General features: G+C 43.4%; 1 protein-coding gene across 2 annotated transcripts in view; it reads right to left on the bottom strand.

Annotated features, from left to right (window-relative positions):
• Positions 1-23,938, bottom strand: part of HDAC1 (histone deacetylase 1) — a 32,242-nt gene extending 8,304 nt beyond the window's left edge. Inside the window, exons 1-3 of one of the 2 annotated variants that reach the window (XR_006712152.1) lie at positions 23,639-23,795; positions 16,645-16,757; positions 5,298-5,415 (exon numbers count right to left, since the gene is read on the bottom strand). Coding sequence is in view for 1 of the 2 variants with exons in the window: in XM_045476517.1 (XP_045332473.1) it covers positions 5,298-5,415; positions 16,645-16,757; positions 23,639-23,687 (280 nt within the window). In the remaining variant the exon portion in view is untranslated. Of the gene's footprint in view, positions 1-5,297; positions 5,416-16,644; positions 16,758-23,638 lie in introns of both variants that reach the window. The other variant, XM_045476517.1, reaches the window with a different exon arrangement.
• Between the last annotated feature and the right edge of the window lie 557 nt (positions 23,939-24,495).

Here is a 24,495-nt window from a genome sequence, read left to right as displayed (position 1 = left end):
GGGGAAGAATATAGCAAGTAAGTACTTGAACAAACAGATACGAAGAATTAAGTGAGCTGCCAAGGTTGTATAGCAAGACAATGGCAGCACCAGAATCAGAGTCCAGGTGTCTTGACCCATACAGTGTAGTGCTCTTTCTACTACACCTACAAGTGACAACTGGAGTAAGGTTATTTCAGGCCTAACGGGGCAAAAGTACAAACTAACACACAATGAGGAAATGCATGCAAATAGTAATGCAAACAAACTGAAAGACAGGAAGGGAAGCACACCTGAGGGCTGTAGTCATGGAGCTAGAGAGGAACCTTAGGGCTCCAAGTCATCTCTCACAGAAAAGGAAAGTACTGAGACATCAACGAGACACAGGAAACTAGAGGCAGGGGTAGGCTAGATCCTTATTCTCTTGCCCTAGCCTTCCTACTACATCCACTGCTATCAACTGGGATTCCCAAAGTAGAGCAAGGAGAAGCCCTAGAATGAGGAGGGTAGCAGAGCCCAGCTCGGACTGTGAAACCTTCTGAGAGACAGCTGAAGCTCAAAGTCTGCAATAACCATGAGCGTTACCAACTCTGGCACTGCCCTAGGCTTGGGAGGGTGCCCTGCCAAGACAAGTGCTCTGAGGAAGTGTGGCCTGCATAACGGGGTGAGGAGTAGTAGGTGGCTCTCACCCCCACTTCCCGGGTAAACACTGGGAGGCTGTGTCAATAAGAACTTTGGTCCCTGGGGCCAAGCTATTTATCCACTGGCAACCGAATGCCTCCTCCAGTTGCTTCGTCTTTCATTGGGTTTGGCCTGCCTAGGTTTCTAGAGTTTTGTTTATACTCTCATGTGGGATATGTTTTATTTATTATTATTTTTTTTCAAGTACGCTCTAAGAGCAATATGGGGCTTGAACTCAAGACTCCAAGATCAAGAGTTGCATGCTCTACTGAATGAGCCAGCCAGGCACCCCACAAAATGGTTATTTTAGATATGAGAAAAAAATATTTCCCTTCAGGCCCCAAACCAACATGTGGCTCAAGTGTCCAGCCCATTATTCCCAGTTCAACAAGCTGTGTGATTGGAGACGGAAAGGGGGGAAATGGAGACCCTCACCTGGACTAATTTGTAAGACTAGGGAGGACTCTTGTATGGGTTCTCCTCTTCCTATCACAAATACTTTTCTTATTCTTAGGGTGGCATTATACTGAAGAGAACAATACTGGGTGAGAGATGAGAGAGCGGAGGAAGGTAGAGAAGGTGGTAAAAAGCACCCTGCAGAAAGATGCATGGGATTAACAGGGGTTTCAGGAGAGGGCTTATACCACTGTGGTGGTGTAATAGGGTGGACTGGGGAGTAGGACAGAAAGGGTGTGTGACCAAGGGGAGGTGTCCAGGGGGGGTTCAACTGTATTGGCAGCGTTTTGTTTCCTAGAAAGAAAGGTTGGTAGGGGCACGTGGGTGGCTCAGTTAGTTAAGTGTCTGACTTCAACTCAGGTCATGATCTTGCGGTCTGTGGGTTTGAGCCCCCCACATCGGGCTCTGTGCTGACAGCTCAGAGCCTGGAGCCTGCTTCAGATTCTGTCTCCCTCTCTATCTGCCCTTCCCCTGCTCATGCTCTGTCCCCCTCTCTCTCAAAAATAAATAAACTTAAAAAAAAAGGGGGGGGGTGCCTGAGTGGCTCAGTCAGTTGAGCATCCAGCTCGGGCTCAGGTCATGATCCCACAGTCCGTGAATTCGAGCCCCGCGTCAGGCTCTGTGCTGACATCTCAGAGCCTAGAGCCTGCTTTGGATTATGTGTCTCCCACTCTCTGCACCTCCTCAGCTCACACTCTGTCTCTCTCACAAAAAAATAAATAAATAAATATTAAAACAAAATAGAAAGAAAGAAAGAAAGAAAGGGAGGAAGGAAGGAAGGTAGGTAGTAGGTACATGGATGTACATTCTATTTTTTTTTATACGTTTTGTGTGTGTCTGAAATATTTTACATGCAACATATTTAAAAATACTATAGAATCAGGAAGAGACAAGTTCCATTCTCCATTCTACCACTACCTTGTTAGGAGACCCTGGAAAATTCAGTTTATACATCTATAAAAAAGATGACAATGACAATGTCTTCAAATTTCACCACCATAATTCCCTTTTATCATTTTCCACCACGTTTCACATTCTGATAATCTGGCAAAAAAAAAAACACCATTGCACTTATTCATGTTTGAATCCATCTTATTTTTTATTCACTGTTATTTTTTAATTTTCTTAAATATTTATTTATTTTGAAAGAGAGGGAGAGAGCATGCGTGCATGCACATGAGCAGGGGAGGGACAGAGAGAGAGAGGAAGAGAGAGAATCCCAAGCGGGCTGTGCACTGGCAGTACAGAGCCTGACACGGGGCTCAATCCCAAAAACTGTGAGACCATGATCCGAGCCAAAATCAAAAGTTGGGACACTTGGGGTGCCCGGGTAGCTCAGTTGGTTAAGCGTCCGACTTCGGCTCAGGTGATGATCTCGTGGTTCATGAGTTCAAGCCCCACATGGGGCTCTCTGCTGTCAGCACGGAGCCTGCTTCAGGTCCTCTTTCTCCCTCTCCCTCTGCCCTTCTCCCCCCCACCCAAATAAACAAACAAGCAAAAAAACAAAAGAGTCAGAAGCTTAACCAACTAAGCCACCCAGGCACCCTTTTATTTATTATTATTTTTAATAAGGCCTCAGCCCAATAAGCCATGAACTCCCTGGCAGGCCAAGGCTGGCTGCCAGGGGACCAACTGCAAATGGGCAGGCTGAGTCAGGCTGTCAGGAAGCCCACTGCTCATCATGTTCCCATTTTAACTAATTAAAATATTAGATCAGAACTTCTGATCAAAGTTCTCAAAGTCTCAAAATGACCACAAAATGTTTATTACATCCTAGCCAAGAGCAAGGAAACCTAACTTATTTAGTCTTATTACATGTATAACTTCCTAGGTTAGGTGTTGGTACATACAAAAAAAAAAAAGAGCTCAGCTCACACATCGCTGTTATTGTTTCTGAAGATACCCCTGGTTATACAGCACTTCACTAAGTGACATCTTTCTATAACCCTGTGAGTCAAGTCAGTAAGGTACCTTAAGTCCATAGAGAACCTCATCCTTCCTAACCCATCTTCAATGAGAGAAAATCCCAGACCTAATTTTTTAATGCACAATCTTAGAATGCTAGTTTCAGGAAAACTGGAGCAAACTGGAAGTCAGACCCAAACCTGGGCACTCCTGAGGGCCTAATATTTTATGTCTGCCTTGACAGATTGGAAAGTGATGAAAATAGTAAGTCATCACAGCAAAAGTCACTATTCATTGACAGTTAGTGCTTCACTGACAGTGCTATCTCACCTATCCCCGACAACCTCCACTATGAAATAAGCACTATTGTCTTCCTTTTAAAGAAGAGAAAACAAGGCTCAGAGAGGCTAGAGGACTTGCTTAAGAACACACAGTTAAGTGGTAGAGCTAAGGGATTCAAACCAAGACATCAAAACTCATTCTCCTGGAGTGCCTGGGTGGCTCAGTCAGTAAGCATCCGACTTTGGCTCAGGTCATGATCTCACGGTTTGTGGGTTTGAGCCCCACATCAGGCTTTGTGCTGACAGCTTGGAACCTGGAGCTTGCTTCAGATTCTGTGTCTCCCTTTCTTTCTGCCCCTTTCCCACTGGCACTCTCCTCTCTCTCAAAAATAAATAAACATTAAAAAAAATTTTAAACAGGGGTGCCTGGGTGGCTCAGTTGGTTAAGCATCTGACTTCAGTTCAGGTCATGATCTCATGGTCCATGAGTTTGAGCCCTGCATCGGGCTCTGTGCTGACAGCTCAGAGCCTGGAGCCTGTTTCAGATTCTGTGTCTCCCTCTCTCTCTGACCCTCCCCTGTTCATGCTGTCTCTGTCTCAAAAATAAATAAATGTTAAAAAAAAATTAAAAAAAAAATTTTTTTAAACAAAAAATAACTCATTTTCTTGCCTCAATACCAAGCTGCTTCTCTAATGAGAGTCCTCTTTGCTGACAGTGGAGCCTGATCACTGGCCTCGATAGGTTATGAAAAGCTCTAAAGCCATCTAGAGCAAAGAAAGGAATGTGTCTCATCTTGGAAGGAAATAAGATCCTGCCAATTCAAAGAGCAAATACTGCACTTACAGGGGCAGCAGCTCCTGGAGTTGTGGGTGGTAATAATACTTTTAAAAAGGCCTCTGTAAAAACAAAAACAAAAACAAAAACAAAAACCCGCAGGGGCACCTGGGTGGCTCAGTCGGTTAAAGTCGTCCGACTTTGACTCAGGTCATGATTCACAGTTCATGAGTTCGAGCCCCGCATCAGACTCTGCTGACAGCACAGAGCCTGGAGCCTGCTTCAGGTTCTGTGTCTCCCTCTCTCTCTGCTCCTCCCCCGCTCACTCTCTGTGTGTCTCTCTCTCTCAAAAATAAATAAATATTAAAAATTTTTAAATAAAAAAATAAAAAAGGTCTCTGTGGTTCTGTAATCATTACAACTGCACAACTATTATAACAAATAAACTTTCTGCCTTGGGAATCAGACTACCTTGTGGCCAGTAGCAACAAGTGCCACAGATTTGCTGATATTTCCAAATAAACTGTTACAAGCTAATCAAAACTTTTGGACAATGCTGTTTCATTGTTTTATTATATGAGATATTAGGTGCTAAGAGATCATTTCTAAAATAACACAGGGAGAAGTAAGATATAAGTTTTTTTCCAAATTTAAACACATTTTCTCCCATAGCTAAAATAAGCCTCATTAATTCCTACAAACTGAGTGTAGCTTCCGAGATGACACCTGTTTCAAGTCTCAGGAAGCAGGGGTAGAATCACCTCAACTCAAAGATTACATCATCTAGAATCTGTCCTAAGTGGCCCCTTGATTCTCAATTAATACAAAGTGAGAGCAGTTATAGTTGTATGGGATGACATCCAGTCCATTTTACGAAAGAAAAATCTGAGGGGAAGTGACCAGCCTGGTCAGTTAAGAGTCAGAGCTGGGACTTCTATCTCTGTCTCCCTCTCCTACGTCAGTGCGTTTTCCATCACAACAATTACGGTTTTCTTGGCATATTGTTGTGAACCTAACTAGACAAAGATCAAACACTATTCTTTATAATCAAGAAACAAGGAAAGCTAGACTAAAGAGCTGCACTTTGGCATCCTTGGAAGGCAGGGGAAATCAAGTGTGGGATGAATGGGAGATACAAGGGAAGGCAGGGTAAGCCTCTGCAACTGAAGGGCAGATCCAACTGGGGCCTTGAGAGTAAGGAGGGAACAGAATGGACTTACATCTCTGCATCTGTTTGCTGTACTCAGACATGTTATCTGGGCGGATGGAGCGCAAGAATTTAATGTAGTCGTCACTGTGGTACTTGGTCATCTCCTCAGCATTGGCCTTGTGAGGGCGCTAGAGGGAAGAGGGGAGAAAGAACATGTTATTCCAGACCCAAGCCACTCTTCACTTAGTCTACTTCGAACACTAAGAGAAGAGCCATCCAGCATTGAGCTAGGCAAGGAATTACTGATTAGATTAATGCCTCAGGAAACTTGCGATCTAATTAGGCATATAGGATTATCAAAGGAGATTCAGTATCAAAAAGCAGAACTACAACTCAAGCTCTGTTACTTGGGCAAGTCTACCTTGTGAGCCTCAATTTTCTCACTTACTAAATAGAGGCAACAACTTCTACCTAACAGTGTGAGAATTGGAGGAGATAGTTAAATCTCTTTGTAAATTGTGAAATGCTTACAAACTCTTATTTCTTTTTAAATAGTTATGGTCCAAAAGGCTCCAAGAGTTTCAGAAAAAGAGGTGACTAACAATAACTGAAATAGATAGGAAATCTTTTATAAATCATCATCACAACAATTCTCATCACACCCTCCCCACTGAACCTTCCTTGACATGGTCATTTCCTGATTATCCCAACATTCTGAGTCCTCTTTCCCTCTTTTTAAAAATTCTCTTTTCTTCCTCTCATCCCTTAAAGATAGGTCTTCTTCGAAGATGACCCTCTGCTCTTCCAATTATGAATATCTTTATAGTTTATAGAGCATTTTCAATACACATATAACATTGTTTACCCTGTGCCAGGCACTGTATGTGATTTTGTGATCCTTACAACAACCTCTTAAACTCCATACTATTATTATCCTCACTCTGCCCACAGGGAGGTTAAGTAATTTGCCCAAAGCTACACAGTTGGTAAACTGGGATCGAAACCCAGAGGTCTGGCTCCAGGCACTATTTGGTGCTTGTTTAATCCTCGGTATAAGGCAGAATGTAAGACTAAAAGGTGGATACTGTTTTATATACCACACTCATAGTGAAAGAAGCAAGACTTGGCTCCAAATACTAAGTTGTTTGTTTGCTTACGTTTATTTATTTTTGAGAGACAAAGAGACAGAGTATGAGCAGGGGAGGGGCAGAGAGAGAGGGAGACAGAATCCAAAGCAAGGTTCAGGCTCTGAGCTGTCAGCATAGAGCCCGATGCCAGGCACAAACTGTGAGATCATGACCCGGACTGAAGTCAGATGCTCAACTGACTGAGCCACCCAGGAGCCCCCGAAGTTGTTTTTATTGTATTAAGCCTTTTACCCTCATTGCAACGTTGTAGATGGAGCTTTAACTCTACCTTCTATATAGATGCCTGCCCAGACTCACTCCATCTTGATTTCTGTTCTGAGCTCCAGATTCACAATTCCAACAACCTCCCAGCCAGCTCCACCTGTGAATCCTAGAGGCACTTCAAATTCAACTGGATCTAACAACTTATAGAGAGGCATTCATATTTAACTTCCAGACTTCTCTTTTAATATTCTTGTTAATGACACCAATATCCACTCAGGTTGAGAAACTAATTATAATCCTTAACAACACCCTTTCTTGACTTCCATTTCAATCCACAGCCCATCCCTTTCATTACACCTCCTCCATAATCTTGACTGCATCCACTGCTTTATTTCTCCTATGCTCTTCTTTCCCAGGGTTCCTATTCTCACCACCAACTACCCAATTGTTTAAGACAGAAGCCACCCCTTGATTCCATGTTCCTCATGTACTACATTCAACAAGGACAAAGCCCATCTCAAAAGCTACCTCTGTTACAAAGTAAAGGCAAATCTTGCTTTAAGAACCTATCTTCATCCCAGGCTACAAAGTTCCAAAAAATATGACCGCAGAGTCAAAAATTACAAAACATGCAAGGAAACAAAGCACTACGAGTGAGAGCTCACAGAAACAACAGGTAGTAGAAAGAGATCTACAGAGACCCTGGATACATGTCTAAATAAAAAAGAATTGCACTACATTTCTCTATACCAGTAAACAACCTAAATATAAAAATGTTAAAAGATAGTTTATGATAGCATTAAAAAGAAGTACTTGGAGGGGAGCCTGGGTGGCTCAGTCAGTTGAGCAAGAGACTCTTGATTTTAGCTCAGGTCATGATCTCATGGATTGTGAATTCAAGCCCCACATGGGGCATTGCACCGGCAGTGCAAAGCCTGCTTGGGATTCTCTGTCTCCCTCTTTACCCCTCCCTTGTGCGCACTCGCGTGCGCGCTCTCTCTCTCTCTCAAAAATAAACATTAAAAACAAAATTTTTGTAATTACTTTGAAAAAATTTCTAGGGGTGCCTGGGTGACTCAGTCAGTTAAGCATCCAACTTTGGGTTGGGTATGATCTTACAGTTTGTGAGTTCAAGCCTGCATTGGGCTCTCTGATGACAGCACAGAGCCTGCTTCTGATACCCTGTCCCTGACTCTCTCTGCCCCTCCCCTGTGCGTGCATGTGCTCTTGAGCTCTCTCTCCCCAAAATAAATAAACATTAAAAAAAAAAATCTAGGGGGCGCCTGGGTGGCGCAGTCGGTTAAGCGTCCGACTTCAGCCAGGTCACGATCTCGCGGTCCGTGAGTTCGAGCCCCGCGTCGGGCTCTGGGCTGATGGCTCAGAGCCTGGAGCCTGTTTCCGATTCTGTGTCTCCCTCTCTCTCTGCCCCTCCCCCGTTCATGCTCTGTCTCTCTCTGTCCCAAAAATAAATAAACGTTGGAAAAAAAAAAAAAAAAATCTAGGGGGCCTGGGTGGCTCAGTCGGTTGAGTGTCCAACTTCCACTTAGGTCATGATCTCACAGTTCCTGAGATCAAGTCCCGCCTCAGGCTCTGTGCTGACAGGGCACAGCCTGCTTGGGATTCTCTGTCTCCTTCTCTCTCTGCCCCTCCTTGCATGTTCTCCCTCCCTCTAAAAAAACAGACAAGATGTAAATAAAATAAAAAATAAAATAAAAGGACCCAAATAAATGGAAATATGCCATGTTCACTGATGCAAAGGCTAAATATTCTCAAAATATCAATTCTCCCTAAGATGGTATAAAGATTCACGGGTGCCTGGCTGGCTCAGTCAGAGGACCATGCAACTCTTGATCTCAGAGTTTTAAGTGTGAACCCTACATAGGATGTAGACAGTACTTAAATAAATAAAAAACTTAAAAACAAAACAAAAAAGATGATGTAAAGATTCAATAAAATTACAACCAAAATCCCAGCACTTGATGAGTTCTAAAATTTATATAGAAGTTCAAAGGACTCCTGGGTGACTCAGCTGGTTAAACGTCTGACTTCAGCTCAGGTCATGATCTCATGTCTCAGTTCATGAGTTCGAACTCTGCATCAGGCTCTCTGCTGTTAGCACAGAGCCCGCTTTGGATCCTCTGTCCGCCCCTCTCTTTCTGCCTCTCCCCTGCTCACGTTCTCTCTCCCTCTCTCTCAAATAAGTAAAACATTAAAAATAAATAAACATTAAAAAAAGAATACTGCCATTTAAATAAATAAATATTAAAAAAAGAAAAGAAGCACAAAGGGCAAATAGCAAGTCAGTTGTTGTTTTTTAAGAACAAAGTGGGAGGACTTGTGCTACTAGATGTCAAAACTTACTGAAGAGCTATCACAATTAAGCACTGGGTACTGGCATATGCGTCAATAAACAGACCAAGTCAACAGAACACAGGCCCAAAAACAGACCCATACACAATGCCTGGCACAAAGCAGGTGCTTAATAAGTATTTGCGGAATGAAAAAATTTCAGTGGATTCTTACTTCAAACTGTATTTAAAAATCGATTCTAGGGGCGCCTGGGTGGCACAGTCGGTTAAGCGTCCGACTTCAGCCAGGTCACGATCTCGCGGTCCGGGAGTTCGAGCCCCGCGTCGGGCTCTGGGCTGATGGCTCAGAGCCTGGAGCCTGTTTCGGATTCTGTGTCTCCCTCTCTCTCTGCCCCTCCCCCGTTCATGCTCTGTCTCTCTCTGTCCCAAAAATAAAATAAAAACGTTGAAAAAAATAAAACTTCTTTAAAAATCGATTCTATTTTATTTTTTTAACTTACATCCAAGTTAGTTAGCATATAGTGCAACAATGATTTCAGAAGTAGATTCTTTAGTGCCCCTTACCCATTTAGCCCATCCCCCCTCCCACAACCCCTCCAGTAACCCTCTGTTTGTTCTCCATATTTAAGAGTCTCTTATGTTTTTGTCCCCCTCCCTGTTTTTATATTATTTTTGTTACCCTTCCCTTGTGTTCATCTGTTTTGTGTCTTAAAAGTCCTCGTATGAGTGAAGTCATATATTTGTCTTTCTCTGACTAATTTCGCTTAGCATAATACCCTCTAGTTCCATCCACGTAGTTGCAAATGGCAAGATTTCATTGTTTTTGATTGCTAATACTCCACTGTATATACATACCACATCTTCTTTATGCATTCATCCATCAATGGACATAAAAATCTATTCTAGATATAGTAAATACATGTGAAGGCAAACCTATAAAGCTTTTATTTTTATTTTTATTTTTATTTTTTAAGTAAGCTCTATGCCCAACACGGGGCTTGAACTCATGACCCTGAGATCAAGAGTCGCCTGCTCTTTTGACTGAGCCAGCCAGACACCCCAAGGTAAGGATTTCTTAAAACACAAAAAGCACTTCTAAAGGAAATAATATAACTATATTAAAATCAAGAATCTCTGTTCATTAAAGATACTTTAGAGTGAAAAGACAAAACCAAAACAGAAGATATCTGGAGCAATGTATGGCCACTGGACTATCTATACCAGAAAAAAGAACTACTACAAACTGGTAAGAAAAAGAAAGCCAAACAACCAAAAAGAGAAAAATGGGCAAAGGAAAAAACATTTCACAGTAGAGGACACACAAATAGTTAATAAACATACGAAGAGATACTCAGTTTCACTGGTTAGTAGTGAAATGCAAATCAAGATCACAATCACATACTGTTCACACTCATTTAGTTGGCAAAATTTAAAGTCTAATTCCAAGTATAGGAAAGGATATGAATCAAGGTATCTCTCATACATTGCCAGTGGGACTATAAATTCATTTGACCACAATGAAAAGCAACGAGGCATTTAATATTCACATACCCTACAGTCCAGCAATTCTAGTACTAGAGAAACAGCCAAAATTTTTGCATGTATGAACTGAGACATGTACAAGAATATTCAAAGCGCTGCTCACATTAAAAAACTAGACACAAATTAAGAATGGAAAAACAGATAAACTGAAGTATAATGACAATAAGATATTATTCATCAGAGAAAAGTGGAAGAACTAAAGCTATATGCAAGGTGGATGGATTTTCATAACATAATATTGTGTGATAAAAGCAAGGCACAGGGGGCACCTGGCTGGCTCAGTTGGGAGAACGTGTGACTTGATCACAGGGTCGGGAGTTCAAGCCCCACACTGGGTATAGAGATTACTAAAAATAAATAAATAAATAAACTTAAAAAAAGAAAAAAAAAAAACACAAGCAAGTCCCAGAAGATTACATAGAATGACACCTTTTTTTTTTTAATGTTTTTTTTTTTTTAATTTATTTTTGAAAGAGAGACAGAGTGCGACTGGGGGAGGCGCAGAATCTGAAGCAGGTTCTAGGCTCTGAGCTGTCAGCAGAACCCAACGCAGGGCTCAAACTCACAGACCGCAAGATCAGGACCTAAGCCGAAGTTGGATGCTTAACCAACCAAGCCACACAGGTGCCCCAGTATGACACCTTTTTTAAAAAGTTCAAAAACAAGTAAATAATTACTATATATTGTTTAGGCATATATACACAGGATAAACGTTTAAAAAAATTTTTTTAACATTTATTTATTATTGAGACAGAGAGACACAAAGCGTGAGCAGGGGAGGGCCAGAGAGAGGGAGACACAGAAAAGGAAGCAGACTCCAGACTCTGAACTGTCAGCACAGAGCCCGATGCGGGGCTCGAACCCACAAACTACAAGATCATGACCTGAGCCGAAGTCGGTCGCCCAACCAACTGAGCCACCCAGGTGCCCCAGGATAAACATTTTTTTTTTAAAGCAAGAGTATAATAAACACAAAATTTAGAAGAGTGATTGGGGTGTAGGAATATGGATATTCATAGCACTATGAAAATATTTAAGTTAATGAATAAACAGTAAAATACGTATTTCAAAAAGATCAAAAATGGACCTTCTTTTGATGCTTATGAGCCAAGGATAATGTTTATCTCAATTCTGTGTATCTAAGGCCCAATCAAAACAAAAACAAAAACAGAACAAATAAGAAAATGGATAAAAGGCTTGAATAGGGACTTCAATAAGGAAAACTGAATGACCAATAAACATACAGAAAGATCCTCGGTCTCCCTAGTAAACAGGGAAATACTAATCAAAACCATAGTAAGTATCATTTCACATCAACCTAAACAGACAAAAAAATTAAATATGACAATATTAAGTGTTGGCAAGGACTGAGAGCAACTTTAATTCTACATTGGTGGCAAATGAAAACCATTTTAACATTATCTAATACGGGTAAATATGTGCATATGTCCTATACTATATTCTTTCAGTGAAAATAAGTCTAGCTACATCCATCAACATGTATGACTCTCAGGAACATGTTGAACAAAAAAGGCAAATAAGTCACATAATAATACTGTATGATTCCATTTACATAATATTCAAACACGTAAAACTAAAACATGTATCGTTTAAGAATACATACTGGCAAAATTATTTTTTTTTTTAATTTTTTTTTAACATTTATTTATTTTTGAGACAGAGAGAGAGAGAGACAGAGTATGAACGGGGGAGGGTCAGAGAGAGAGGGAGACACAGAATCTGAAACAGGCTCCAGGCTCTGAGCTGTCAGCACAGAGCCCGGCGCGGGGCTCGAACTCACTGGCCACGAGATCATGACCTGAGCCGAAGTTGGACGCTCAACCAACTGAGCCACTCAGGCCCCCCTGGCAAAATTATTTTTAAAAAACAAGGAAATAGGGGTGCCTGGGTGGCCCAGTTCGTTGAGCATCTGACTCTGCATTTCGGCTCGGGTCATTTTGGCTCAGGTTGTGCGATCAAGCTCCAGTTGGGACTCGTGGGGAGCATGGAGCCTGCTTAAGATTCTCTCTCTCTGTCCCCCACCCCTCTCCCCTGCTTGCACACGCGCTCTCTCTAAAATGACAAAAATTTTTAATAAATAAATAAATAAAAGCAAGGAAAAAGTAAGTCCCAAATTCAGGACAGAGGTTAACTCTGGGGAAGAAGAAAGTAGACAGGATCAGGGAAGAGCATATAGGGGCTTTAGCAATCATGGCAATCTTTGTTTTCTTAAACTAGGTGGTATTAAGTGAATTGTGATTCTTTATACCTTCCACATATTTTATAAAAATTTTTTCATATCTACTCAATATTTTATAAAAACATTTTTAAAAAAAAGCACAAAAGAACAGAAGGCGATGAATAAGAAGCCTGGGAATATACAAAATTAGCATCCAAGGCAAGGAAGAGAGCAGAATTGTTGATTATGTAAATAAGAAGGTTCCTGGATGAAAAATGAGGATGTAGATTCTGGGAGAGATTAATTAGATGTGTGGAGGCAGAATTGGGGGAGGGACCAACTGTGTGAAAGACTTCAACATGTCTCCTTCAGGTACAGAGATGGAATACAGAAACTGCTTTTTTTCCCCCCCTTTAAAGATTTTGTTTTTAAGTTATCTCTGCACCCACTGTAGGGCTCAAACTTACAACCCCAAGATCAAGAGGTGCATTCTCTACTGACTGAGCCAGCCAGGTGCCCCAGAATACAACTTCTGTAAGAAGTCTAAGGAGCTTCTTCTAGGATTGACCCAAAAAGCCATCAATTTCAGGACATATACTAAAATGGCTATCTGTGCTTTGGGAAAAGAAAACTAGGATCACAGCCCAGAGAAGTCTAGAAGGGATGAACTGTTGGGGGAAGAAGACTGAAGAAGATTCATACTCAGTGGTCAAAGAAGGAAACAGATCACACTAAAGAGAGCAAGTCTAGATTTTTAAGAAAGAGATTATACTGGAATTTTGCTTTACAGGTTTACAATAAGAATACCACACAGATGAAGTAATTTCCAGTAAGATATTATTTATTATCTCTATGACAGCCACTGTTAGATGCTTCCCAAAGGGCCATTCTCTACCTTCTTGTTAACAGATCTCAATTTGGTTGGGTGTTAATGTACTCAGCCGAAGGGATCAAATGTGATTAGTCTAAGCCAATTGCCGGTGAATAGTCTAAGGATGGCAAATGACCCAATGAGATTTAAAGGGAGATCTGTTGGGAAACTTCTAGGAAGGGTTTTGCTATTTAATAAAAAGGGGAGGGGTGTGTGTGGAAATAGTAGAAAATGATCCATTTTGCCTGTTTCCTTCCTCTTTGGATTCTGTCATATGAAGACATGGTACTTGGAGCTAAGACAGCCATCATGTGATTTCAAGGCAAAAAACAAAAGGATAAAATCAAATAAACTAAGGATGATTGAGCAGAAGGATAAACAGAATAAGCCTGGGTCCCTGATGACATCACCAAAAAATCTTGAGACATTCTACCTCTAGGCCTCTTGTTAAAATGCTGCTTGGGAAGAGGGAATAGGACAAATGAACAGATAAAGACTCTGGAACCAGATATATCTGAGTTGGAGTCTTAGTTCATGTGATTTTGTGATTTTGAACCTGTTAATTATCCTCTCTGACCTTGTTTTCTCATCTATAAATTAAGGTTGCTATATGGATTACACGAAATAACAAGTGGCTCTGGCTTAGAACTAGCAATCTTTAATAAATGTTAGTTTATTTTTCCTCTCACTTAAAGATAGGATCCATTTTTTAGTATCTCAATATCACTCATGGAGGTTAATATAATCCCTGGGGTATGACAAGTACTCAACAAAAATCTGTTGAATGAAAGAAAGAGGGCTTGAGGTGACTTTTGAAGATGAGTAAGATATGACTGGCAGATTAAATACTCCTCCCAATCAGGATGGGGTGGAAAGAGGCAGAATCTGATCTGGCTGACTTGGAGGGTTCCGAGAGGGGAGTAGCAGGAAAGAAGGCAAGTCATGGCCAGATTAGCATGGTATACACGTGCAAGAGGCATCTCCGGAAGGTCTTGGTGCTTGCTATTCCACGTTTAGGTATCCTCTCTTTATCTAAATGTTAGTCTCCTCCCTAGAGTCCCTCAAAACCTCTGCTACCTTTTTTATGTTTTTCATTCCCAGCTGCCTTTCACACCTGAAAAAGCTCTCTGGTCCCAAGGTCCGTCTGCTCCTCTGTCTCCCTTCCCTCCTTGCTTCCTCAGCTGCCTCCAGTGGCTCTGGGGACATAACATGGCCATCTGAGACAGAAGACTCATCTTCTTTCAGTCTCTGGAATGGTGAGGAAGGATACTGCTGTTGCTAGGATACTTAAGCTGCCGGCACAGACTTCAACCACAGACTCTTAGGCTCTAACCATAAGGCAACACGAGTCCTCAGCCCTTTTTGATTTTCTCATTTGGATCTTTGCAACAGCCTCCTAACTGGCTTCCCTCCTTCTAAAATGCATGCCTGGGGGCTCCTGGCTGGTTCAGTTGGTGGAGTAGGAGACTCTTGATCTTGTGATTGTGAGATCGAGCCCCATGGCAGGTATAAACATTAAAAAAAAACTTGGGGCACCTGGGTGGCGCAATCGGTTAAGTGTCCGACTTCAGCCAGGTCACGATCTCGCGGTCCGTGAGTTCGAGCCCCGCGTCGGGCTCTGGGCTGATGGCTCAGAGCCTGGAGCCTGTTTCCAATTCTGTGTCTCCCTCTCTCTCTGCCCCTCCCCCGTTCATGCTCTGTCTCTCTCTGTCCCAAAAATAAAAAAAACGTTGAAAAAAAAAAAAAAAAAAACAACTTAAGGGCGCCTGGGTGGCTCAGTCGGTTGAGTGTCCGACTTCGGCTCGGGTCATGATCTCGCGGTTTGTGAGTTCGAGCCCCGTGTCGAGCTCTGTGCTGACGGCTCAGAGCCTGGAGCCTGCTTCGGATTCTGTGTCCCCCTCTCTCTCCACCCCACCCCTGCTTGTGCTCTGTCTCTCTCTGTCTTTCAAAAATGAATAAACATTACAATAAATAAATAAATAAATAAATAAATAAATAAATAAAAACTTAAAAAAATAAAATAAAACAAAATTCATTACTTTTTCCTCACTGCCTCCAGAAGAGGTTCAAACTGGGAACCTTTGGACCAAATTTAGTCCACAGATGTACTGATGTGTTTTTGTTTGAACATGTTTTAAAAAACAAAACCAAAACCAAAAAACCAACTTGGGTCAATATTTGAAACCCAGGCAATTTTACATAATAATGTGGATTTCCAGCTTCTCTTTAAAAACTTGTAGATGGGCAAAAATCAGCTGGAACTGAGTCAAGAAGTTAGACAGTCTAGGGGAGCCTGAGTGGCTCAGTCGGTTAAGCATCCAACTTCGACTCAGGTCATGATCTCACGGTTCGTGGGTTCCAGCCCTGCGTTGGGCTCTGTGCTGACAACTCAGAGCCTGGAGCCTGCTTCCGATTCTGTGTCTCCCTCTCTCTCTGCCCCTCCCCTGCTTGCACTCTGTCTCTTTCTCTCTCTCTCTCAAAAATAAGCAAACATTAAAAAAAAATTTTTTTTTAAAGAACTTAGATAGTCTATGCTCTCTAGTAACTAGAGACGTGGGCATCTAGTTCAACACAGTCCCCATTTCAACGTTGGATTTTTTGACTCTTGCCTGTCAGAGCTGCTTGTCACATAGCACAGCACATCCAATCCTTTCTGGCCTCTCCAGTTCTAGGTCCCCTCACTCATACCTGTGAACCTTACACCACAGTACTACTTGCACATCGAACTACTTGTAGCAGTTCCCCAACACATCATATTGTTCTCACCTCTTTTTGCCTTTTGTCTATGCTTTTCCCTTGGTCTAGAATGTCGGTCTCCTCCTGAACTCCAGGCTAAATTCTATTCAGTCTCTAAAATTGTGCTCAGATATCACCTCTAGGAAACATTCCAAGGCTCCTTTCCTCCTTCACTCTTTATTATCTCTGCATCTTGTACATTTTTTAATTATTGCACTTATAATAGACTGTAGTACAACTTATTTGTATACATGTCAGTCTCCAGCACTGGAGTGAACCCTTTAAAAACAGAAATCTCTATCATTTACAGTGTCTGCCACATAATAGCCACTCAACACATTTGATGAATGAGTAGTTGAGAAAATGAGATGAATAACTATGACCAGAGCTGATGAGGTTAGGGAGGGGTAGGGCTCCCAGTAACTCACATATATTTCCATTTTTCGATAGAGACCATAGTTAAGTAGCAAATTGTGAGTCATGCGGATTCGGTGAGGCTTCATTGGGTGGCCTTGTCCATAATAGTAATTTCCAACATCCCCTGAAGAAAAAAGAGTGACAGTTTCAGTGACACAGTTTGACATATACTCCCAGGAGAATCCAGGAATCTTTATAACTATCTCCTAGTCAAATTCTTTTTCTCTTTCGTTCTAGTCTCCAAGATTCTACCCAGCTTGAGGAAGGGTAACTCCAAAATTTAAAAAAAAAGCAAGCAGGGATGCCTGGGTGGCTTAGTCAGTTAAGCATCCAACTCTTGATTTTGGCTCAGGTCATGATCTCATGGTTCGTGAGTTTGAGCCCTGAGTTGGGCTCTGGGCTGACAGCACATAGCCTGCTTGGGATTCTCTTGCTCTCCCTCTCTCTCTGCCCCTCCCCTCCATGCGTGCGTGCTCTAAACAAACATCAAAAAAAAAAAAAAAAAAAAAAAAGCAGAGGACCCTGGTGAGGTCAGCATTTAAGGATGTTAAGTCTAGTCCACAGGAACTAGACAGTGTAAGGGGTTCATTCCAAAGCTACTCGGGAATAACAGGCAGTGAGTGACTCACCCCACTATATATCTCCAAAGAATTCACTCCCACAACAGAAAAATAACCGTTAGTACTCAGAATTATTATAAGTCACAGTTCACCCTTATCATGCTGTGACACTTTATGGAGTCAAAGCACATTTACATTAGTTTTCTTACTGGATCTTCACAATAACCCCATAAAATAGTTAGAACAGGAAGTATTATTCTAATTTTATAAATAAGAAAACTAAGTTCTTATCATCTCTTGCTTCATCCATAGCAAAAGACTTCTAATTGCTTCCTCTGCCTTCAATTCAAACTATCTGCTACAACGACCAGTTATTTTTCTAATACACAGCTTTCATAACATCATTCCTCTGCTCAAAAAATCCTGAATGGCTCCCCATCTCCTACAGGATAAAGAACAACTTCACTAGCCTGGCATTCAACCCATAACACTCTCCCTCTCCCTCCCTTTCTCCCTCTCGCAGTTCTCCGCTCCAAAGTGGAATAGGCAAACTATGACCCTTGAGCCAAATACAATTGGCTGCCTGTTTTTTGTAAATAAAATTTTACTGGAACACAGCCATGCCCATTAGTTTAAATATTGTCTATGGCTGCTTTCACATTATAATAACAGAGCTGAGTAAATAGTTGCCACAGAGACCCACCCATATGGCACACGAAGTGAAAAATATTTACTATTTGGCCCTTTACAGAAAATTTGCCAATCTCTGTTCTAAACACACTAGATTATTATCAGCATCCTGAACATGGCATTCACCTTCACACCCAAGTAGCCTTTGTTCAGACTGTTTCTTTGACCTGGATTGTCCTTCCTTTTCTGATGATCCTCATACAACAAAGCCCAGCTTAAGTGCCAAACACATTCCTGATCAAAATAAATGGTCCTTTCCTCTGTACACAGTTTGTATATATCACTTAACAAATTTTGTTTTGTATCTGAATTACTTACATATCTATTTTTATATATTCATTTATTTTGAGGGAGGGAGAGAGCGCACGCGCACAAGAGAAGAGAGGCACAGAGGGAAAGAGAATCCGAAGCAAGCTCCAAGATCAGTGGGGAGCCTGTTGTGGGGCTCAATCCCATGACCATGAGATCACAACCTGAGCTGAACTCAAGAGTCAGACACTTAGAACTGACTGAAGCCACCCAGGTGTCCCCTTACATATCTATTTATATTCCTAAGACTGGCTACTCCTTGAAGACAAGGATAAATATGCCCTGTACATCACAGAAGCTGAATAAAGATTCAAGGAACTGAACTCAGTGAGATTCAGAGAGGTTAAGTGCCTGCTCAAGATCACACAACCAATAACTGATCCAGGGGTCAACTCTTCTGACTCCAAATTCAGTATCCTAAAAGCTACATTGGGTTTACCAGATACTTACTTCAATTGCACTTAATCCAGAGGGCTCTGTGAATCTACTTGCCACAAAGTTCCTGGAATAAATATTCCAGAAATCAAGTGGGGGTGCGTGGCTGGCTCAGTTGCTAGAGCATGCAATTCTTGATCTCAGGGTTGTGAGGTCAAGCCCCATCTTGGGCACAGAGCTTACTATAAAAAAATGAAAAAACTGGGGTGCCTGGGTGGCTCAGTCAGTTAAGCATCTGACTTTGGCTCAGGTCATGATCTCATAGTTCTTGAGTTCGAGCCCCACGTCAGGCTCTCTATCAGCACAGAGCCCATTTTGGATCCTCTGTCTCCCTCTCTCTTTGCTCTTCCTCTCTGCTTGTGCATGCTCTCTCTCTCAAAATAAATAAACCTAAGAAAAAAAAAATTTTTTTTTTTTTTTAACGTTTATTTATTTTTGGGACAGAGAGAGACAGAGCATGAACGGGGGAGGGGCAGAGAGAGAGGGAGACACAGAATCAGAAACAGGCTCCAGGCTCTGAGCCATCAGCCCAGAGCCCGACGCGGGGCTCGAACTCACGGACCGTGAGACCGTGACCTGGCTGAAGTCGGACGCTCAACCGACTGTGCCACCCAGGCGCCCCAGAAAAAAAAATTTTTAATGAAAAAGTTAAAAGCCAAAAAACAGCACAAAAATCAAGTGAACCGCACACCCAAGGATAGATCTCTCTCGCCTTAGAAGTCCATCAAGACGAGGCAGATCTTTGAGCACCAGTGAAAAGAAGGTCCCAACCTCTTATGCACTGTGTTTTGGTGGCACGAGTAACAGAATTCATTCCAGGGAGCAATGCATTGTGGGAAATGCCACCAATAGTATCCAAGCCACACTCCAATACTCTTGGTCATAGACATGGCCTGGGACAATGGAAAACTTCTAAACAGTTGGATATTTAGGATCTCACCCTCTTCTGTCTTTTTATTAGACTACTTTTTAGAACAATTTTAGATTTACAGAAAAATTGCAAAGATAGAGTTCTCAGATACCTCCATAGGCAGTTTCCCCTATTATTAGCATTCTACATGATAAAATAAGAAGTATTTGTTACAGTTAATGAACCAATATTGATACAGTGTCATTAACTAAAAAGAAGCCCATGCTTTATTCAAATTTTCTTAGTTTTCCTTAGTTTTTGCTTAATGTCCTTTTATCCTCTTCTCTTAATCTTAGGCAGGCCTCTGAGGGCAGGAACTGTGCTCTTAGCCAGAGCTACAAGCCAGAGTACAGTATTTGATGGTATTCAATTGGGACCCTTGTCCCATATAGACAGACTTTGAGATGCAGTAGCAGAGGAGGCAGGCAGAAAATTTTGCTCCCAGAGACCCTCAGACAAGCTTATCAGCTATGAGGATTGACAGAATAGGTTTTCAAGGCATTGGCTGAGACATCCAGATGCAGACCCAATTTGAAGGCAGTCAGTAACATGACCATTACTGTTACATAATTAGATCATGGCTTATCCAAGTCTCTGGCCTGGGCCTTGATCCCCAGCAACTCCTCTGCCTATCAAACCTGAATTCAGCCAAGGCTTAGACTTGGGGGACTTAAGATAACTTATCTAGAAGGCTAGGGGAGTACCTGAGGGTGGGGCCCAGACACCATCCTTTTCTTAACAGCTTTTAATCCAGTTGCTAAGAGACTTTTAAAAGAAATAATCATTTTCATTTAGATACTACCTTTAAACTTGTGGAAAGCTTCTCCCATTGTTCTCAAAGTTTTTCAGTTTTATAGGAGAGTGACCTGAGGCCTGCAAAGGTAAAGTGACTTGCCCAATACTGCAAAGCTTCTGAGGGGCAGAACCAAGTCTGAGTCCCAAGCTAGTGACCTCACTGCAAAACTCACAAGCGGTTTCTCAAGGAGTAAGAAATCTCCCTTGCCTAAAAACTGCAGTCTTTCCACTTTTTCTCTTTTTTTTTTTCTTTTTTTATTAAAGTTTTTTTTTTTCAACGTTTATTTATTTTTGGGACAGAGAGAGACAGAGCATGAATGGGGGAGGGGCAGAGAGAGAGGGAGACACAGAATCGGAAACAGGCTCCAGGCTCTGAGCCATCAGCCCAGAGCCCGACGCGGGGCTCGAACTCACGGACCGCGAGATCGTGACCTGGCTGAAGTCGGACGCTTAACCGACTGCGCCACCCAGGCGCCCCATCCACTTTTTCTCTTTTTAAACTAATGGTGGAGAGATCATAAAACAGTGCAAACCGATACAGCTACAAAGTTGCAGGCTCCAGCCCCAAATAGGCCCTCACCACTGCCCAGCAACTCTTCCAAATTTATTTTCCCACCTCCCTCTTTCACAACAGCTACTTCATAGCTATCTCTCTCAAGATTTCTACTCTACCAACTACCCTCCCCCCACTCACAGGAAAAGAAATAATCTATTACCTCATCTTGAAAACTCCAACTTTCTCTTCATCAAACTTGCCTACATTTGAACTTTTCCTTGCCTCTCATCATGAAGAAACTTCCCCCTGAAGGCTAGTGTCCATACCTGTGCTCTGGTTTCCATTTCACCTGGTCTCTTCAAGAACCTCCATCATTACCCACCCCTCTCTTTCCTGTATCTTCAACCCCTCCCCCTGGCTATTTACCATTCAAATTTTGAATATGCTCAACTCTCAGCCACTACATCCCCCTGTATCAACAACCCTCTCTCTCTCTGCCCCAACCAAGCTTCCTTTGAAAAGGGTTCAATCTGATGTCTTCTCTTCACCCATCCATTCATTCTTCAATCTACCGCAATCTCACTTCAGTTCCAAACTGTACACACAAAACAGTTCTTGCCAACACTTGGCCACTCCTTCCTTCTTTTGGCTACTGTAACCCAAGACTTTCTGGTTCACTTACATTCCCTGTATACAATTTAATCGGCAAGTATTTATTGACAGCCTACTCTGAGCTAGGCATTGTTCTGGGGGCTGAGCATACAGAGCGAGACAAGACATGGTCTCTTTCCCTAAGGAGATTACTGTCTAAGAAGAACGAACAAGTAAATGGGCAATTCCAATACACAGTGACAAGTGCTACGACAGGGGAATACAGAGCATGAAGGGCACTAGACTTTTCCTCAGTGCATGTCCTTAGAATTCCACTCCGATCTTCTTCTCTTCCCACGCTATACAACTTCTTGGGTGATTGTATCCTCTTCCATAACTAAAATTACCATCTACATGCTGACAACTACCAAAAAATCTCTATCTTCTCATTTTTGTCTTCTAAATGGCCAACCTGGGGGCGCCTGGGTGGCTCAGTTGGTTAAGCGTCAGACATCGGCTAAGGCTATGATCTCACGGCTAGTGAGTTCAAGCCCTGCATTGGGCTCTGTGCTGACAGCTCAGAGCCTGAAGCCTGCCTCAGATTCTTGTCTCCTTCTCTCTCTGCCCAGCCCCTGCTCGCACTCTGCCTCTCTCTCTCTCTCTCAAAATTAATTGAAAAAAATAAAAATAAAAATGGCGACCTGAATGGCCAACTGCCTACTGGATGCCTCTACCTGGATATCCCCTAGTAGGGATAGCCCTCAAAAAATACTTCTTAAAAAAACCCAAAACCCAAAGTTATTAACTGACATAACCTTCTCCAAACACTCAACATCAAACTGCCCAACCCAGAAGTTTGGGATCCTTGCCGTCTTCCTTACCCCTACACTGGCGAATTCAATTTCTGTCTCAGAGTGATAGGTCTGAGGTATAAATCTGATGATGTCACAATCTGCATAAAACTTCAATGATTCACAAGTGCACTCACAATAAAGTCCAACTTCCTTAAGACAGTGTGTCCAGCCCTTCATGATCTGGTCCCCAGATCATGAGGTTCAAGCCTCATCACTTGCAACCTTTCCCTCCACGCTATTTCCTGACCTTCTACACTCTGCCCTCAAACCTATGCCTCAGCTATGCTGTACACACACCTGCTTTCAAAAATGCTGTCCTCTCTCTTACCTCTAAACTTACTGTCACCTTTGCCTTCCCGGAGCTTGGCTAATAACTCCTGTTCCTTGGGTCCAAGATGGCACCTCCCTCCCTGACTCCCCAGGCTGGGCTGAGTGCCTCTCCTCTGGGCTCCCAAAACACTCTGAGCTTTCCTTTATCCCAGCATGACACTGGAGAGCAGTTCCCTGCCACTGTCTATCTCCCCTTCCAGACTGAGAAGAAGATGGGAAGTGACCTGATCAGCCCCATGGTCCCAGCAGCTAATCATCCCTAGTACAGAGTAAGCTGCTCCATAGGCTTTTGTTAAATGAAAAAGTCTGTTTTAACAGGTTGCAACTTTCTCCTTCCAAGCCCAGGGGCCCCATTTCCCAGCAGCAACTGCAGGCCCAGCTCAGAGACTGGGGGAGGGGAGGCTGGTGACAGGAGGTGGGGACTCCGCAGGACTCTCACCAAAAAGGATGAGGAAGCAAAGGGGCAGAGAAAGACTTTTGTATTCTCACAAGGAAAACAGATCATTGCACACTTCTCCACCAGATCCTGCCTCCCCGCTCAGACTCAGCCTCCCCTCCAGGAGTCCCACTAAAACTCTCCCCATAAAGCTTCCTGAGGATTCCCCCCTTCCCCGCCCCTCGCCACCAAGTTACCCCAAGCTTCTCCAGACGACCCCCGCTCGGCCTCAGCCTCTTCCCTCGGCCTCGACTTCCCTTCCTTTCCTCTGAGCCTCCTCCCTCAGTCTCGACCTCCTGCTCTCAGCCTCCTCCCTCACCCTGACCTCTTTCCTCTGAGCCTCCTCCCTCAGCCTCGACCTCCTGCTCTCAGCCTCCTCCCTCACCCTGACCTCTTTCCTCTGAGCCTCCTCCCTCAGTCTCGACCTCCTTCCTCTCAGCCTCCTCTCTCAGCCTCGACCTCCTCGCAGCCTCCTCTCTCAGCCTTTCCCCAACGCCTCAGCCTCTCCCAGCCTCCCCGCTCACATCTCCTCAGCCTCCCTCTCCTGGATCCGGCCCGGCCCGGCCCCGCCCCCGCCCCGCCACGCGCACGGAGCTCACCGTCGTAGTAGTAACAGACTTTCCTCCGGGTGCCCTGAGTCTGCGCCATTTTGCTCGGCTCCCGTCCCTCCCGTCAGTCGGTCCGTCCGGCCTCCCGCCCGCGGCTCGGCTCAGCGTCCGACCCAGGGGAGGAGGGGGCGGGCCTCCAACCCGCTCCGCCCGTCCCCTCCCGGGCTCACCTATAGCCGCGCAGCCCGGGCACGGCTCCAGCCAATCAGCTTGCGCAAGGACGGCCCGGAACTCGGCTGGGGGCAAGGGCAGCCCTGAGAGGCAGCCGAGGGCCCCCTGGGCCTGTACCAAGGTCTGCGACAGGGGGGTGGGGGAAACTGCCCGGGGACCGTACCATTAGTCCCGGGGGAGGAAAGCAGATCCGTACACTCCACGGTCCCATTTCGGTGTTGGAAGCGTGCCTGAAGGTCAGAAGCCAACTTTGTAATTTTATAGAGAATCACCCGAGGCCTGTGGGGGGAAAGTGACTTGCACAAGGTCACTCAGCTAATGACAGGGCTGAACGTCGATTAGAACGCGGGTTTGGAAGAGGGAGAAGTAAACTGACAAAGGAAAGAAAACCGCTCTAGGCCGAGTACTGTGGAATAGAGTTACCAACGTTTATCTCAATGATTGCTCACAGCGGCTTTGGAAGAGGACTTTTTATCCCCGTTTTACGGGTAAGAATAATGAACTTCAGACCTTTGAGACCTGGTCAGAGTCACACAATTAGTAATTAAATTCAGCTTTCAATAGTACAGATTTTTTGAATGCCTACTGTGCACCAGAGACACTGTTAACAAAGGGGTAGAACCCAGCCTTTCTTACTCCAAAACCTACCTCCCTGGTGCAGACACACACACACACAC

The sequence above is a fragment of the Leopardus geoffroyi genome, chromosome C1 (genome assembly GCF_018350155.1).
Source record: "Leopardus geoffroyi isolate Oge1 chromosome C1, O.geoffroyi_Oge1_pat1.0, whole genome shotgun sequence".
NCBI classification, from domain to species: domain Eukaryota; kingdom Metazoa; phylum Chordata; class Mammalia; order Carnivora; family Felidae; genus Leopardus; species Leopardus geoffroyi.
The sequence above is the reverse complement of the archived record's forward strand: the minus strand, read 5'-3'. Positions and strand labels throughout refer to the sequence as shown.